General features: G+C 41.1%; 1 protein-coding gene across 1 annotated transcript in view; it reads left to right on the top strand.

Moving 5' to 3' along the window:
• Cep128 (centrosomal protein 128) overlaps window positions 1-18,258 on the top strand; it is a 348,062-nt gene that overhangs the window by 34,880 nt on the left and 294,924 nt on the right. Inside the window, exons 7-9 of the mRNA XM_032908227.1 lie at window positions 442-557; window positions 12,393-12,484; window positions 17,984-18,056. Coding sequence (XP_032764118.1) covers window positions 442-557; window positions 12,393-12,484; window positions 17,984-18,056 — 281 coding nt within the window. The remainder of the gene's footprint in view (window positions 1-441; window positions 558-12,392; window positions 12,485-17,983; window positions 18,057-18,258) is intronic.

Raw genomic sequence — 18,258 nt, 5'->3', positions numbered from 1 at the left:
AGTGATAAATACTGCTATTACTCAAATAGTGCTTAAAGTTGGACACTTACTTATTTTTTATGAAGTCTTTTATTGATTGTTATGCACTGTTTTAGCTTAAGATTAATTGATTTGATATTTGCAAGATTTGATTTTACTAGTGGGATGTTAGAGGTAGAATTAAAGATTTGAAGTATTTAATAATTATTTTCATCAAAGAGAAAATATGTTGCCGCTTTGGACAGTGTTAGAAGTTGGATCCTTTGGCAAGTTCTGTCTCCAGGCTGGGTTTGTTCATTTCTCTGCTTTAAGAGCAATGTTGTAGTCTTTATGGCTGCAGCGTGCTCTTGGGAAGTTAGGCTAAGAGCACCTCCACATCTCGTCTGGTCTGGAGCCGGTCGGTGAGATTCTCTCTGTTCTCTGCAGTGTTCTAACGCCTCTTTTCTTCTTCACACTGGACAGAGAGTCTCCGCTTTTCACCTACCTCACCCCTGAAGGACTATGACCCACAGGGTATTAAACGGAACAGGTTCAGAACGGGCGTTCGGTTTGTTTCGGAAACAGACGACGTGGTCCAGGTACTTCATAACCTTGTGTAGTTTATCTGTTATTATCTTATGTTCGTGTATAAATTACTGACATTTTAACTTTATGGATGTATCTTAACTAAGAATTTGATCATGAATAACTTTGCATACCAGGAATAAACATACTTATCTAAAGATTCCAAGCTAGCATCAGTATATGACAGAGAACATACAGTATTTGTCTTTGTGGGTCACTCAGAATGATTGTTCTTTTTCTTTTTAAGCTAAGTATGTTTTATATTCAATGTACAAATGCTTCTCTTTTCTTTTTTTTATTACCTTTAATCATTTTCGACCATACTTGGTATTTTTATTGGAATATATATATACGTATATATATATATGTATATATATATTGTTTTACATTTCAAATGTTATCCCCTTTCCCAATTTCCCCTCCAGAAACCCGCTATACCATCTCCCCTCCCCCTGCTTCTATGAGGGTGCCCCTTCCTGCCCTGACATTACCCTACACTGGGGCATTGAGCCTTAAAAGGACCAAGGCTTCTCCTCCCATTGATGCCTGACAAGGCCATCCTCTGCTACATATGTGGCTGGAGCCATAGGTCTATTCTCGTGTACTATTTGGATGGTGCTTTAGTCCCTGGGAGCTCTGGAAGGTCTGGTTGGTTGATATTGTTGTTGTTCTTATGAGGTTGCAAACCCTTTCAGATCCTTCCGTCCTTTTTCTAATTTCTCCATTGGGCACCCCATTCTCAGTTCAGTGGTTGGCTGCGAGCACTTGCCTCTGTGTTTGCCAGGATCTGGGATGGCCTCTCGGCAGACATCTCTATTAGGCTCCCATCAGCATGCACTTCTTGGCTCTGCAGTAGTGTCAGGGTTTGGTGTCAGTACATGAGACAGATCCCCAGGTTGGGCAGTCTTTGGAAGGCTTTTCATTCAATGTCTGCTCCACACTTTGTCTCTGTATTTCCTTCTGTGAATATTTTTGTTTCTCCTTCTAAGAAGGACTGTAGCATCCACACTCTGGTCTTCCTTCTTCTTGAGCTTCATGTGGTCTGTTAATTTTATCTTGGGTTTTCCAAGTTTGAGCTAATAACCACTTATCAGTGAGTGCATACCATGTGTGTTCTTTTGTGACTGGGTTACCTCACTGAGGATAATATTTTCTAGTTCCATCCATTTGCCTATGAATTTCATAAAGTCATTGTTTTTGATAACTGAGTAGTATTCCATTGTGTAGATGTACCACATTTTCTGTACCCATTCCTCTGTTGAGGGACCTCTGGGTTCTTTCCAGCTTCTGGCTATTATAAATAAGGCTTCTGTGATCATAGTGAAGCATATGTCCTTGTTATATGTTGGAGCATCTTTTGGGTATATGCCCAGGAGTGGTATAGCTGGGTCGTCAGCTGGGTCGTCAGGTAGTACTGTGTCCAATTTTCTGAGGAACCTTCTAGAGTGGTTGTACCAGTCTGCAATTCCACCAACAATGAAGGAGTGTTCCTCTTTCTCCACATCCTCACCAGCATCTGTTGTCACCTGAGTTTTTTATCTTAGCCATTCTGACTGGTGTGAGGTGGAATCTCAGGGTTGTTTTGATTTGCATTTTTCTGATGACAAGGATGTTGAGCATTTCTTTAGGTATTTCTTGGCCATTTGATATTTCTCAGCTGAGAATTCTTTGTTTAGCTCTGTACCCCACTTTTTAATAGGGTTATTTGGCTCTCTGGAGTCTAACTTCTTGAGTTCTTTGTATATATTGGATATTAGCTCTCTATTGGACACAGGATTGGTAAAGATATTTTTCCAATTTGTCGATTGCTGTTTTGCCCTAATGGTCCTTTGCCTTATAGAAGCTTTGCAATTTATGAGGTCCCATTAGTCTATTATTGTTCTTAGAGCATATGACATTTGTGTTCTGTTCAGGAAATTTTCTCTTGTGCCCATGTGTTCAAGACTCTTCCCTACTTTCTCTTCTATTAGTTTCAGTGTATCTGGTTTTACATGGAGGTCTTTAATGCACATGGACTTGAACTTTGTACAAGCTGAAAAGAATGGATTGATTTGCATTCTTGTACATGCTGACCTCCAGTTGAACAAGCATCATTTGTGGAAAATGCTATCCTTTTGCCCTACTGGATGATTTTAGCTCCTTTGTTAAAGATCAAGTGACCATAGGTCTGTGAGTTCATTTCTTGGTCTTCAATTCTATTCCATTGATCCATATGCCTGTCTCTGTACCAAACCATGAAGTTTTTATCATGATTGTTCTGTAATACACCTTGGGGTCAGGGATGGTGATTCCCTCCATAGTTCTTTTATTGTTGAGAATAGTTTTTCGCTATCCTGTTTTTTCTTTTTGTTTGTTATTGCAAATGAATTTGCAAATTGCTCTTTCTAACTCTATGAAGAATTGAGTTGAATTTTGATGGGGATTGCATTGAATCTGTAGATTGCTTTTGGCAAGATGCCTATTTTTACCCGATTAATTCTGCTAATCCATGATCATGGGAGATCTTTCTTTCTTCTGAGATCTCATTCATTTTCTTTCTTCAGGGACTTGAATTTCTCGTCATATAGATCTTTCACTTGCTTGGTTTAAGCCACTCCAAGATATTTTATGTTATTTGTGACTGTGGTGAAAGGTGTCATTTCCCTAATTTCTTTCTCAAACTGTTTTATCCTTTGAGTAGAGGAAGGCTACTGATTTGTTTGAGTTAATTTCATATCCAGTCACTTTGCTGAAGGTGTTTATCAGCTGTAGGAGTTCTCTGGTGCAATTTTTGGGGTCACTTAAGTAAACTCTCATATCATCTGCAAATAGTGACATTTTGACTTCTTCCTTTCCAATTTGTATCCCTTTGACCTCCTTTTGTTGTCTGATTGCTCTGGTTAGGACTTCGAGAACTATATTGAATAAGTAGTGAGAGAGTGGGCAGCCTTGTGTAGTCCCTGATTTCAGTGGGATTGCTTCAAGTTTCTCTCCATTTAGTTTGATGTTGGCTACTGTTTTGCTGTATATTGCTTTTACTATGTTTAGATATGGGTCTTGAATTCCTATTCCTTCCAAGACTTTTGACATGAAGGAGTGCTGAATTTTGTTAAATGCTTTCTCAACATCTAATTAGATGATCATGTGTTTTTGAGTTTGTTTATATAGTGGATTATGTTGATGGATTTCCATATATTGAAATATCCTTGTATCCCTGGGATGAAGCCTACTTGTTCATGATGGATAAGATCATTTTGATGTGTTCTTGGATTTGGTTTGTGAGAATATTATTTTTGCATTGATGTTCATGAGAGAAATTGTCTGAAGTTCTCTTTCTTTGTTGGATCTTTGTGTGGTTTAGGTATAAGAGTAATTGTGGCTTCAAAGAACAAATTGGGTAGTGCTCCTTCTGTTTCAATTTTTTGGAATAGTTTCGATAGTATTGGTATGAGGTCTTCTATGAAGGTCTGATAGAATTCTGCACTGAACCGTCTGGACCTGGGCTCTTTTTGGTTGGAACACTTTTAATGACTGCTTTTATTTTCTTAGGGGTTATGTGGCTGTTTAGATGGTTTATCTGATCCTGATTTAACTTTGGTACCTGATATCTGTCTAGAAAATTGTCCATTTCATCAATATTTTCCAGTTTTGTTGAGTATAGGTTTTTGTAGTAGGATCTGATGATTTTGAAATTCCTCAGATTCTGTTATGTCTCCCTTTTTGTTTCTGATTTTGTTAGTTTAGATACAGTCTCTATGCCCTCTAGTTAGTCTGGCTAAGGGTTTATCTATCTTGTTGATTTTCTCAAAGAACCAGCTCCTGGTTTTGTTGATTCTTTGTATAGTTCTTTTTGTATCTACTTGGTTGATTTCACCCGAGTTTGATTATTTCCTGCTGTCTACTCCTCCTGGGTGTAGTTGCTTCTTTTTGTTCTAGAGCTTTTATGTGTGCTGTTAAGCTTCTGGTGTATGCTCTCTCCTGTTTCTTTTTGGAGGTCCTCAGAGCTATGAGTTTTCCTCTTAGCACAGCTTTCATTGTGTCCCATAAGTTTGGGTATGTTGTACCTTCATTTTCATTAAATTCTAAAAAGTTTTTAATTTCTTTCTTTATTTCTTCTCTGACCAAGTTATCATTGAGTAGAGCATTGTTCACCTTCTATGTGTATGTGGACTTTCTGTCTTTTTTTGTTGTTATTGAGGACCAGTCTTAGTCTGTGGTGATCTGATTGGATGCACGGGATTATTTTGATCTTCTTGTGTCTGTTTAGTCCTGGTTTGTGACCAATAATGTGGTCAGTTTTGGAGAGAGTACCATGAGGTGCTGAGAAGAAGGTTTTTTTTTTTTTTTTTTTTGGATGAAATGTTCTATAGACATCTGTTAAATACATTTGGTTAATAACTTCTGTTGGCTTCACTGTGTATTTGTTTAGTTTCTATTTCCATGATCTGTCCATTGATGAGAGTGGTGTTGAAGTCACTCATTATTATTGTATGACGTGCTATGTGTGCTTTGAACTTTAGTTAAAGTTTCTTTTATAAATGTAGGTGCACTTGCATTTGGAGCATAGATGTTCAGAATTGAGAGTTTATCTTGATAGATTTTTCCTTTGATGAGTAAGAAGTGTCCTTCCTTATCTTTTTTGATAACTTTTGGTTGAAAGTCAGTTTAGTTTGACATTAGAATGGCTACTCCAACCTGTTTCTTGGGACCATTTTCGTGGAGAATTTTTTTCTTGCCCTTTATTCTGAGGTATCCAATCTGTTGGTCCATGTCTTTTTATGGGGAATTGAGTCCATTGATGTGGAGAGATATTAGGGACCAATGAGTTTTGTTTGCTATCATTTTTGTTGTTAGAGGTAGAATTATATTTGTGTGGCTCTCTTCTTTTGGGTTTGTTGCAAGGAGATTACTTTCTTGCTTTTTCTAGAGTATAGTTTCCTTCCTTGTGTTGGAGTTTTCCATCTATTATCTTTTTTAGGGCTGCATTTGTGGAAAGATACTGTGTAAATTTGGTTTTGTCATGGAATATCTTGGTTTCTCCATCAGTGTTAATTGAGAGTTTTGCTGGATACAGTAACCTGGGCTGGCATTTGTGTTCTCTTAGGGTCTGTATGACATCTGTCCAGGATCTTCTGGCTTTCACAGTCTCTGGTGAGAAGTCTGGTATAATTCTGATAGGTCTGCCTTTATATGTTTTAATATTCTTTCTTTGTTTTGTACATTTAGTGTTTTGATTATTTTGTGGTGGAATAATTTTCTTTTCTGGTTCAATCTATTTGGTATTCTGTAAGTCTCTTCTAAGTTTATAAGCATCTCTTTATGTTTGGGAGATTTTCTTCTATGATTTTGTTGTAAAGATTTTCTGGGTCTTTGAGTTGGGAATCCTCTTCTATTTCTCTTATTTTTAGGTTTGGTCTTTTCATAGTGTCCCAGATTTGTGTCAGAAACTTTTTATATTTAAAATTTTCTTTGACAGAAGTATCAGTTTCTTCTATTGTGTCTTCTACGCCTGAGATTCTTCCTTCCATCTCCTGTATTCTGTTGGTGATGCTCGTATCTGTATTTTCTGTTTTATTCCCTGGGTTTTCCATCTCCAGGATTCCCTCAGTTTGTGTTTTCTTCATTGCTTCTATTTCCATTTTCAGGTCTTGAGTAGTTCTCTTCATTTCATCCACCTGTTTGATTGTATTTTCATGTATTTCTTTAAGGGAATTATTCATTTTCCTTTTAAGAGTCTGCCTCTGTCATCTTCATAAGATTGGACTTAAGGTCATAATCTTGGGCTTCAGCTGTGTTGGATACCCATTGCTTGCTGTAGCTGGATAGCTGGGCTGCCATTTTGCCCAGTTATTGTTGATCGTGATCTTGCCCTGGCTTCTAGCCATCTGGGTTTGGAGTTTATTAGAGGTTTTGGAGCTGATTTCTGAGTTTATCTTCATGAGATAGATTTTTTCCCCCTTGGTTTGTGTTTCTCCTCTAGTGTTCTGCCCCAAGTGGCCTGGGCTTCTGGTGATCAGCAGGTCTTCATGTCCAGTAAGATGTCTGCACTGGGGTTTTTGTGACCTGCATGACCTCCGAGGTTTTGGGTGTCAACATTGCCTCTGGAGTTCCAAGTACCTGAATGGCATCTGTGGTTTTAGGTACCGGGTTGGTACCTGAGGTTTCTAGTATGAGGTGGCCTCCAGTCAAGCAGAAGCCCTTGATTGGAGCTGTGGGCTGGAATATGGAGCCCAGGGGAGGGGATGCTGTTGGCGACTGCCGGACAGGGTTTAAGGAGTGTTAGCAGGTGGTGGGCAGTGTATGCCAGAGTTGGATATGTGTATTTAAATTGGATCATATTCATAGAAGTTAGGAAAATAGTAAGGCGCCATGTAGTAGTGGGCAGATCTCAAGTTAGGTAGGTTAATAGAATGCAGGTGATATGAAGCAGAGGAGGGAAATAGTAAAACAGAAAGGGTTAAGTGGATTGGGTGTTGGAAGGGCTGGGTAGAAGAGAGTATGGGGAAGGATGACTAATACTGAAGATATTTGAAAAAACCATATAGAAGCCTTCTAAATGAGCACGTGCATGCACACACACATGCACACATGCACGCATGCACACACATGTAAAGTTCAAGTGGAGTCACCTTATAATGGGGACAATGATTCTTCCAGATTCCAAATGAAAAATGGTAAGTTCCAGGGATGGGATACCTCTTTTTGCATTGCAGTGACATCCCATAATATTCCCTACTACCCAACATTATAGACTAATGCCATTGCTCTTGGTTGTGCTTGAGTATTCGTGTGGAAAGATAAAAACTGCTGTATTTACAGTAGCTGAGAAATGGAGAGCTAGCACTCACTAGTACTCACTAGTACTCACTTACTCACTAGTACTCACTAGTACACTCGTACTCATCTGAAAATTCCATCTCCCTGGTTAGCTTTTATAGTGCTCGGAGGTTCTATCAGGGTGGAAAATAATCAGCAGCCTTAGTTGGCTGTGAACCCTGCCAGTTATAATACCAGTTGTCCTGGCAAAATGACCTTACTGGTGCAACAGTGGCATCATCATCAGGGGAGTAATCAACCGCTGTCCAGATGGGTTTAAGGGCTGTTCCACAAGGTGGAACTCATGTCTGCTTCTAAACACTGAGCCCAAGCATGTGATGCTAAGTCATAGGGAAGAAGCCATTATTCTCCTAAGTGGACATAGAAACAGCTTGCTCCCCTTTCCCCAAAGGGCATACCCTTAGACCCAGAGATTAGAACATTTTTCAGCTCCCATCAGAGAAGCTTTTTGTTCCTCCTGTAGTAGATAGTAATGAGTTCAGAACCCTGCAGATGGTCAGTGTACGTACAATGAGACTGGGGTGCTCAGCTCTACATGGGGCATCTGTGTCATATCCTCTCCTGCCGAGGCTCAGGGGTCACTAGGGAAGCAGTAGTGGAAAGACTTGAAGAGCCTGAGGTAGACGACATCTGCAGCAACAAAGCATTGGGTGAGCTGCTGCACATAGGAGTTCACAGCATCTATGAGTACTTAGAAAAGGGGAAGAGGCTCACAAAGCTCTACCACTATGGCGGAGCTGTTGGCGGTGTGAGAGCTTTCTTCATGAATGTGTCCTTGAGAGGCTGCACGTGCCCCAGTGCAGAGCTTTACACACATGCATCATGAGACTCAGTAGGACTAACAACAGAGCATATGGAGTTGGGAGGGACAAGTGCTGGGGTGTAGGGACGGTTCAAAGGCAGGGACGGGAGTGGGTTTGATATAGATACACCATATTACATGTAAGGAACTCTCAAACAGTAAAAGGAATTAAAAAATTGAGTGTCATAGTGAGAATTACTGTCACTGTGATGAAACACCATGGCCAAAGCAACTTGGGAAGAAAAGAGTTTATTTACATGTTCATATCCATGTTTATCGTCAGAGTAATTCAGGACAGGAACTAAGCAGACAGGAACCTGGAGGCAGGAGCCAGGCCTTGGAGGGATGCTGCTTACTGACTTGCTCCTCATGGCTTGCCCAGCCTGCTTTCTTATAGAATTCAGGGCTATCAGCCCAGGGATCCACCACCCATAAGGGACTGGGCCCTCCCTCAACAATCACTAAGAAAATACTCTACAGCCAGCTATTATGGAAGATCTTCTCAACTGAGGTTCCTTCCTTTCCGATAACTCTAGCTTGTGTCAAGTTGACAGAAAATGAGTACATTGAATTTAGTTGGACATATTTTCTTTCATTTTCTGTGCAGGTGGTTCACTCTTCAGAAAGCCTTACTAAGTTAGCTACTGTTTTGCTAAGTTGAACACCAAAACGTGTTGCTGCCATTCTAAGGAAAGAAAAGTCAGCATTTCCCTCAGGTTCATTTGGTCAAGAGCGAGCCACATTTGAGCTCTCCGCGTTTTCCGTATCTTCTGTCTATCTGTAGTTTGTGATTTTTCTGCTCATCTGTAGTCTGTATGTAACTTGTGTGCATCTCTACTGTCTTTCTGTATTTGTGCAGGAATGAGAGATACTTTACAGAAATCTTTGTTTCCACCCAAGACAGGATTTCTCTGTAGAGCCCTGGAACTTGATGTAGACCAGGCTGGCCTCAAACTCACAAGCGATCCATCTGTCTCTGCCTCCCACATGCCTCACTACTAGAAATCTTTAACAGAGTTTTATAATGGATTAAGTCACCAACTCAAATTGATCCCAGTTGATCCCAAAGAAGTCAGTATGGCAAAATGTTCTTATCAAGCAATATACTATTTCTAACATTTATTGTGGATATTTAGTAAGGTTGCTTTTGACCTGATTTCTGTTTTCAACAAATGATTAATACACACATACACCCCCAACCTCACCCACCCACCCATCCACCCACATACATACCCTTCCCCACACCCACCCACACACCCATACCTACACACATACGGGGGAGGGGAGCAGGCAGGGTGGCGGGGAGAGGAAGAGAGAAAGGGAGAAAGAGAGAGGCACAGACAGACAGACAGACAGACAGACAGACAGACAAGACACTGTTCTCTAGGTCAGGGGCAGGTTAAACAGGCTGAGAACATAGCAAGTATGGTGGCTAGCTTTCAGTAGCTTGACACAAGCTTAGATGTGTCTGGGAAGAGGGAATCTTAACTAGAAAATGCCTCCGTGAGACTGCCCTGTAGACAGGTCAGAAGGCCCTACTCACTGTAGGTGGTGCCATCACTGGGCAGGTGCTCCTGGATGGTATAAGAAGGTAGGCTGAGCAAGCCACGAGGGGCAAGCCAGTGGGCAGTACTTTTTTATGTCTGTGAATCACCAGCTGTTATGGCCCGACTTGCTTTGGACAATGGAGTACAAGGTGAAACTCTACCTTTGGTCATGGCTGTCAAAACCCTAATTAAAGCAGAAAGATACAGCTCTTAAGTGTGCTCAAGGTGTGTTATCAACTTAATGGTGAGGACCAGCAAAAGTTCTAGTCTCTTTGAATGTGTTATTTCATAAGAGAGTATCACCTCATTTGTATGGCTAACTTACAGATAGATATTAAGTAAGAAACTTGCGAGTGTATTCACTAGAGAGTCCTGCAGTATTAGACGCAGTTTCTATGAATATATTTTTCCTGCTTCTTACATTTTTTTGTCCCTCAGAGCTGAGTTTTCCTTCGTTGTCTTAGGTAGCTAAATTAATTAGAACTGGATAGAAGCAGCTTCCAACTTTGCATCCTTGTTTTGATAGTTTCAGGATTAGGTGCTCAAAGATTGTTTCAGGAAACTCATCTGTGGCGGTCGCTTGCTTCAGCGTAATATGAAGCGGGTCGAATGCATTAGGGAACTCTTTGTAGGAATGTTCCCGTGACTCTATTACTTTTTGATAAGTATAACTTACAGTTGTAGATTGTGGGATTTAACAGCACAGGGACTGTTGGAACATTCCTCGTTCAGTTTTCGTTCTTTGTCCTTAGCTCCTCTGAGTTTGAGACAGTGCTTATGTTAGGAATCAGTAATGAGTGAAACCCTTGCCTTTCCATTTGGTTCATATTCTGTTTGGTATTAATCAAATAACTCCGTTAGTGCACCCACAGTATGAATTGAAGTGCATGCTATCCTGGAAAGAAACACACGCCATGGGCGGGGTGTGGTGGGTATGTGACCTACTCCAGTCATAGAATGCTCTGTAGAAAGGTTGATAGAGTGGAGATCTTAACCTGGATGAAGTCATCCAAGGTAGGACACTTAGCTTGGGCAAGTGGAAGGCAGCACCTGTGGTACAGTTGAAGGTAGACCGTGTTCAGGATGTACAAGGGTGGAAGATGAATCTGTCTCAACTGTAGAAATTAGTCAGTGAGGACACGTGAAGGACAGTGTGTTCCACTGTGAATTGATGGCCATTTGGATTAGGCTATGTGGAGTTACAGAGGTAGCTTTTAAAGCTATTACATGGATACAATCTGTAGGTGTTGAAGGTTAGATTGGAGGCGGAGATCCTCGCACACTGTTTTACAGATTGGGAAGAATTTACGGCCTGATGGCAAAGCTATGTGGACTCCGCTGCTCATCCATTACCCTTCTCCTTTCTGTTGTTCATCCCTAAGCCTGTTTTCTCAAGGCGACACCTGGCTCTTCTCGCCCGTGTGTTCTTAGTGCTCCAGTGGGAATCTATGCTGCTTACCTGCTTCCCCCACCACATGCTTACCTCCCAGGAGGGAGCTGGCACTGCCTAGCTGGTCAGTGAGCAGTTATCGGAGTGGGTATTTCTTGTTTTTGTAAAGCTTTGTAACCCAAAATTATTTTATTATAAATCATAGCACACATATCCATGTACAGTGTTTATATTAATGCCTAAGGCACAATAGATCAAAGGCCACATAGCACCAGGACAAGAGATGGACAGTTTTACACTCCTAAGCCTCTCTTAGGCTTCTTTCAGGAATGGATATACCCTGTCCTGACTTTTAAAACAATGAAAACATTTTTAAAACATTTTATGTGTTGGGGTATTTTGTCTGCATGTGTATCTGTTCAACATGCATGCCTGGTGCCCACAAATGTCAAAAGATGGTGTGCAATCCCCTACAACTGGAATCACAGATGGTTGTGAGTATTATATGGTTGTTGAAATTGAACCCATGTCCTCTGGAGGAGCAGCCGGTGCCCTTAACTGCTGAGCCATCTCTCCAGCTCTATCCTGACTTACATTCATTGTTTCTATGCTTTAAAAATATCTTGGCTGTATTTTATTGCTTGATGTCTGCCTGCAATTATGTACAAATTGAACACTCCCATACGTCACTATGTTTTACATCTAGCCTTACTAGTGTGTAGGGGCTTTGAGGGCATTTGCACTGTTGCGTGATCCTCTCAAAAATGAATACATGCGAAATGGTTTCTTCTGTTCTTGATGGACTGTGGGGTTACGTTTAGCATTCCTCTTAGGAATAACGAGGCTCCATGCTTTCTTTTACATGGTTCCTCTATTTACATGGTACCCACTGTTACATGTGGGTAATGGTGTCTTGGCAGGTGGTGTTGGCCAACTAGGCATGTGGGGTGATATGGTGAAGATTTAACACAGCATGGTCATTTGCTGTGGTTAGTTCTGCACTCCGGGGGCAAGACTGACAGCGATGGTAGAACTTGTAGTTCTGAAATAAGTCCCACCTCCAGGCCACACACAGGGAGTGAAGTTGCTATGCAGGCAGAGTGTGACGTACTGGAGGACTAGCTTTTAAAGTCACGTCTTAATGACAGGCACTTACCATTAATCATTATTGTCATTAGTGATTAGGAATGGTGACACAGCATTTGTTATTTCTGTTGATAAGAGTTTTACTCCAATGGATTCTTTATGGAAGAGTGAGCAGAACCTAAGAGGCTGACTGTGCTTTGCTTTGCAGCTCCATACCTTTCATCAGTCCCTCCGTGACCTCACTAGTGAACAAGTTCGGCTTGGAGATGATTTCAACAAGGAGATTTTCAGGAGAAGCCGGTAAAGTGGGGACAGGTTTCCTGGGAGGCATGAATTATGAAGAGAATTATTCATTTCTGTAACTGATGTGTGCATAGATTAAGAAAATGATGTGTGCTTTTGTATGACTTTTTTAAAATTTATGTTTTGCTTGTGTTTATATATATATGTGTGTGTGTGTGTGTGTGTGTGTGTGTGTGTGTATACATGTGTGTTCCTGTATGTGCAGATGCACGTGCATGTGTGTGCACAACGGAACTGTAGGTCAAACTTGGATATTCTTAGGAACCATCAGCCTTTGAAGAAAAGGCTATATATGTTTGTTTGCTCCGTGTGTGTGTGTGTGTGTGTGTGTGTGTGTGTGTGTGTGTCTGGAGGCCAGAAGACCTGCCTGATCTTCTGGAAGCTGGAGTTACAGGCAGTGGTCAGTGGTCTGCTCTTCTGCAGGAGCAGCAAATGCTCTTAACCACGGACTCTCTCTTCATGCCTGTACCATATTTTTTGAGGTAGAGTCAAAAAAGAAAAAATCGCTGGAACCTGATGCTCTCTGCTTAGGGTAGGATGCTTCTCTATTGTCTCTCAGGGTTTTCTTGTCTTTACCTGCCAAGTGCTAGGCTAACAAGCACATGTCACCACACCCAGCTTTGTACATGTATGCCAGGAAGTGAAAGCAGTGCTTGTTTGTGACTAGCATTTTAGCAAGTAAGCTATGTCGTCGGTGTCTGATATTTATTAATAGAACAGTTCAAAGCTTCGTGAATTTATGGTTTATCACGACTCATTGATTTTTGTTGCAGTGAGTTTGAAACCCTAGCTGTGAAATACATCAAGCATAGTATAAAACTTACTGAAATTAGAAGAGGAGGGCAGGGAAGTTAGTAGTCAGAAAGAAGCAAACTTTAGGTTTATAAAAGCTGAACTTTAGATTTCTTTCATCAAATGTTAATGTCATGGTGAGATACAGTAAGAGAGCTAATAGCAAAGAAGAGAGAGGGGGCAGACACACAGACACAGAGGTATAGACTAATGGTTTATGCACTAATTTTTTTTTTTTATTAACTTGACTATTTCTTATATACATTTTGAGTGTTATTCCCTTTCCGGGTTTCCGGGCAAACATCCCCCCCCTCCCCCTTCCTTATGGGTGTTCCCTTCCCACCTCCCCCCATTGCCGCCTCCCCCCAACAGTCTAGTTCACTGGGGGTTCAGTCTTAGCAGGACCCAGGGCTTCCCTTCCACTGGTATGCACTAATTTTTAGCAGTTCAGGGAAAAAATAGAACATGACACTTGTCTGTGTGTAGACACAAGCCATTTAGAATCTGATTTCTTAGTTTACTTTTGATCTTTGAAAGCCTCTCCTTTGTACTTTAGACAGTTTCGTAGTTTCCAAAAGTTGTTACTAATATAAAATTTTCTCATTCTCATTTTTAAAAAAGGCTTATTTGTTTATATATAAAGTACACTATAGCTGCCTTCAGACACACCAGAAGAGGGTATCAGACGATTGTGAGCCACAATGTGGTTGCTGGGAATTGAACTCAGGACCTCTGGAAGAGCAGTCAGTCAGTGCTCTTAACCACTGAGCCATCTCTCTCAGCCTCATTCATTTATTTTCTTCATCAACAGTAGCAAGTGTTTCACTTTGAAGGTCTTTTTTCTTTTGGAGACTAAGGTTTTTATATTTTCTTAAGGGTCATATGCTAGAGCCCTTGGCAGGTCCAAATTCAAATGTAGGCAGTAAGGTTCCAGAGCCTCTGCTCTTTACCCTGTGCAGTATACAGTATCATGGAGCTGATAGGGATAAAACATTTATATTACTGACTTGTGAGCTTAATTACTAGTAAGACAGAGAGTTTAATGCTTGCATTTCTCTTGAAAAGGTGATAAAATTAACCAAAGTCAATCATTCATCTTAATCGGAATGATTCTACTGTGTAGAGTTTGTGTTGGATCAAGGATGTAGGCAGTGCTGGGTACATGGGTTTGAGAAGTAGTTCCTGAAGAAGACGCAGAGATGAGCTAGTTGACTGGTTGTGTGGTCACGAGTAAGTGCGGTATTGTTCTGTGGCTCTCCTGACCTATACACGGTACCATTGAGAAGTTCTGCTATTTGGAGGCACAGGTAAGCAGAGAAATTTTATTTAATTTCAAGTAGGAATCAAATTAATTTATTTGTGAAATTGGATGACATTGCATTGTAGATGAGTAAAATTGATTACTTTGCTTGCACTACAAATTATATTCATGTTTCTGAATATACTGGATAGGAAATAATTTGATTCAGAAGTATTGGTGTTTTCTTTTTTCCTTTTTCTTTCGGATTTTGAGACAGTGTCTTGCTATGTACTTCTGACTGTCCTAGAACTCACTATATAGACTAGGCTGTTCATGAGCTCACAAAAATCCACTTGCTTTTGTTTCCCAAGTGAGCGAGTTAAAGGTGTGCATCACCACACTAGCTTAATTTTTTTTTTTTTTTGCTTTTTGATATGTCAAAAATATGTTGTTATGAAAGCACAGGGGAATGGGCTTTTAGAAAGGACTAAATTGGATACCATATGGAGAACTGATTTGAGGGAAGTGAATTGGAAGTCTGTTACATTCTTGTATGGCTTGATATGACAAGAGATAAATTGACAGAAGTCTGTTTTAGAATGTGAGAATCAGGATTTGGTAATGGATTGCATATGAAGGATGTATATCAGGGGCAACTCACAGATTTCTACTTGTGAAACTGAGAAAACAACAATCCTCCTTTATCATATGTGGAAGATTTGTTGAGGAAGCTGCGCGGTGGAAAGCAAGAGACTTTCTCAGATGTGTTAGACTTGGAATGCCTGTGAGACGTTCAAGTAGAAATGTGAAATAGTTACTCCTTAGGCTCAAAGAAAAAACCCACGTTAGGAGATGTCTGAGTTTCAAGAGTACTTGGCGAATACAAGTGCTGTGGGAATGGATGACATAAAGAGGAAGGCTATAGAGGACAGAGCCAAGTGTTAAAGTGGTCAACCATGTAGGAGTCTTGTCTGTGATGTGGACCTGACTGGAGGAAGCTCAGATGTGAGATTCGGGAAATCCAGGAGAGCATCGAGGTCTACGGTCAAGAGGGAGGAAAAGGAGCACATTTGCTTTGAGAGAGTCACAACTCAGAACACTTAACTCTTAAGGTACCCCTGCCAAGGGCCTTCTGGGGTGGTGCGGTGGGAGGGGATAAGGAATAGGCAAGGGAGGGGAGTGTGTGAGTCAGGCACAATGGGCAGGGCATCTCACAACTCTGACTGACAGAACCGGGCTGCTGCTTTACTTATACAGATTTCACGGAACAAAGAAAGACTAACGATTATCCAAGTGTAACCGATTATGTGTTTGATTTTTCATTACGTGTCCAGAGTTACAAGTTCAGTTACAATTAGAAAATACAGACAGATTTTATTCTTATTATCAGCCCTATAACTCCAATTTAAAGAATCTAAAGAATGTGTCCTCCAAAGCAAATACATTTATTATATGACAGCTGCTTTTAGGTTGGCAGTGTTTATATTCTGAAAGCACCCCAGGCAAACAGAAGATATCTGAACGGGTCCTGTTATGACTAGCAAATACTAATACCAGACTTCTTTTACTGTCTGTTTCATCATCTGCGCTACAGTGTAGACGAGTTTTAGTTTACATTATTCACTGACTTCTATTTCTCCCTATACCCTGTACCATCCCTATCTTTAACCTACGCGTTCAGAGAGCTCTAAGGGTATTAGATGGAGGCTTGAGTCTGTAACCATTCTCCTGGCCAGTCAGAGTTTGCTATTGTCTGTTTACCCTGCACCAATTATACTGTTGGAGCCTGCTGAGGGGCAGAAACCACAAGACGATTCCTGGAGTAATGGCCTCATCTAGCTGCATGCTTCTCTGTGCTTCATAGTCTCCAGGGCATAAAAAAAACCTCCAGATAGAGCCAGATCAAGTTAATTTTAGGATTATACTAAAAAGACTCAGACATAAATTGTCTTGGGAAAAGACATAAAACGAATCCTAATGCTGAAAGTTCCTAGGAGTGCAACACGCAGAGACTGAATGGCTTGCCGCGGTCAGCTCAGCTGTGCTGGAACCGTGCCAAGAAGCTGTGCTAGGTGACCTCATGACTCTCACCCTTTCCAGTGGATATGGCTGGGCCATACTGCTCTCTGAGAAATTATCTAATTATAAATTATATAAATACAATAATATTGTCACCGAGAGGAAGATACAATCCGAAGTAGTAATAGATACTGTATGCCAGTAGTAAGTAGTCGTAAAGTATAAAAAATGAAGCAAGTAAGAGTTAGTCAAGCTGTCCTAAGAGTTCAGTGTGAATAGCTCCTGTATGATAGCCACACAGCAAGCTAGAGTAAGAAGGTAAGTGGCTTCGAGAACAATATTGCCAAGGGGACAGGACTAGATTATATGTATATGGATGATTGATGCAGGAAGAGGGTGGATATGAATGGACATGAGGATACCACCAAAGGATAATGAGAATTAGGGGAAATAAGAGCCCCAGAGAGACACCCAGGCAGGTGTGAGGCTGACTGAAATGAGAGATGGAAGGTGAGTAGAACGCCAGTGAACTAAGAATGACGGGCTCCCTGCATGGTGTGCATGTTGTAAAATCACACAGGCAGCCAGGCGGGGAGTGCACAGCGGCAGTGAGCATGACCAGTACTGCAGAGGAGTTAGTGAGCTAGAGACCTCAGAACAAGGACTCAACTGGCTGAAGTTGATTAGAAATGATGGTGACACTACCCAAAGACTATACATGGACTGACCCTGGGCTCTGACCTCATAGGTAGCAAATGAATATCCTAGTAAGAGCACCAGTGGAAGGGGAAGCCCTGGGTCCCTGCTAAGACTGAACCCACAGTGAACTAGATTGTTGGGGAGAGGGCAGCAATGGGGGGGTGGGAGGGGAACACCCATAAGGAAGGGAGGGGGGGATTAGGGGATGTTTGCTCAGAAACCGGAAAGGAATAACACTAAATGTAAATAAGAAATACCTAAGTTAAAAAAAAAAAAAGAAATGATGGTGACAACAAGTGGAAGGATCTCAAACAGGTTATGAGATGAAGAGTTTTATCTTCCCTTTGGTTTTTAGAACTGTTTCTTTGCTTCTCCCTGATTTGTAGCCTGGCTGCTAGAGGAATCCAGTGTGCAGGTGGTGCTCAGGGATGGAGCCCCAGCTCGACAGCCTCAACATTAAGTAGGACTTTGTAGAAACACACACTTTTGGGCCCTATCCCTGATTTACCGATTCAGAAATTTTGTGGGTAGTGCCCCGTTGGCATGTCTGGAGGAGAATTCAGTTGAGAATTATGGAAAAACAATTACTGTGAGGGGCAGGGATTTAGCTCAGGGTTAAAGCCCTGGCCTAGGAAGTGCAACCTCCTGGATTTAGTTCCCAGCTCAAAACAATGACAGCATCAATAAAAGACACTATAATGTTAAAACAAGTGATGAACTTGAAACCTGTTTCTTTCTTTGCTTAGGTCCGATGCTGAAACAAAAAGGGTGTTAGAAGAATTGACTGAAAAGCTTAACGAGGCCCAGAAACAAGATGTGGTGAGGATTCTTCCTTTGTAAAGCATTATCCATAAGCTGTGCGTGGTGGACCATACTGTAATTCCAGTATTTTAGGAAGCTGAGGCAGAGGATCACAAATTCGAAGCCAGTTTGGATAATGTAGCTGGTTCTAGAGTAGTCTGAATGCGTAGCAAGACACTGCTGCCCCCTGACAAAATAAACCAACAAAACCAAGCTCACA

This window comes from Rattus rattus, chromosome 7 (assembly GCF_011064425.1).
Source record: "Rattus rattus isolate New Zealand chromosome 7, Rrattus_CSIRO_v1, whole genome shotgun sequence".
Classification (NCBI taxonomy): domain Eukaryota; kingdom Metazoa; phylum Chordata; class Mammalia; order Rodentia; family Muridae; genus Rattus; species Rattus rattus.
Note: the sequence above shows the minus strand (reverse complement) of the source record. Positions and strands in the feature narration are given on the sequence as shown.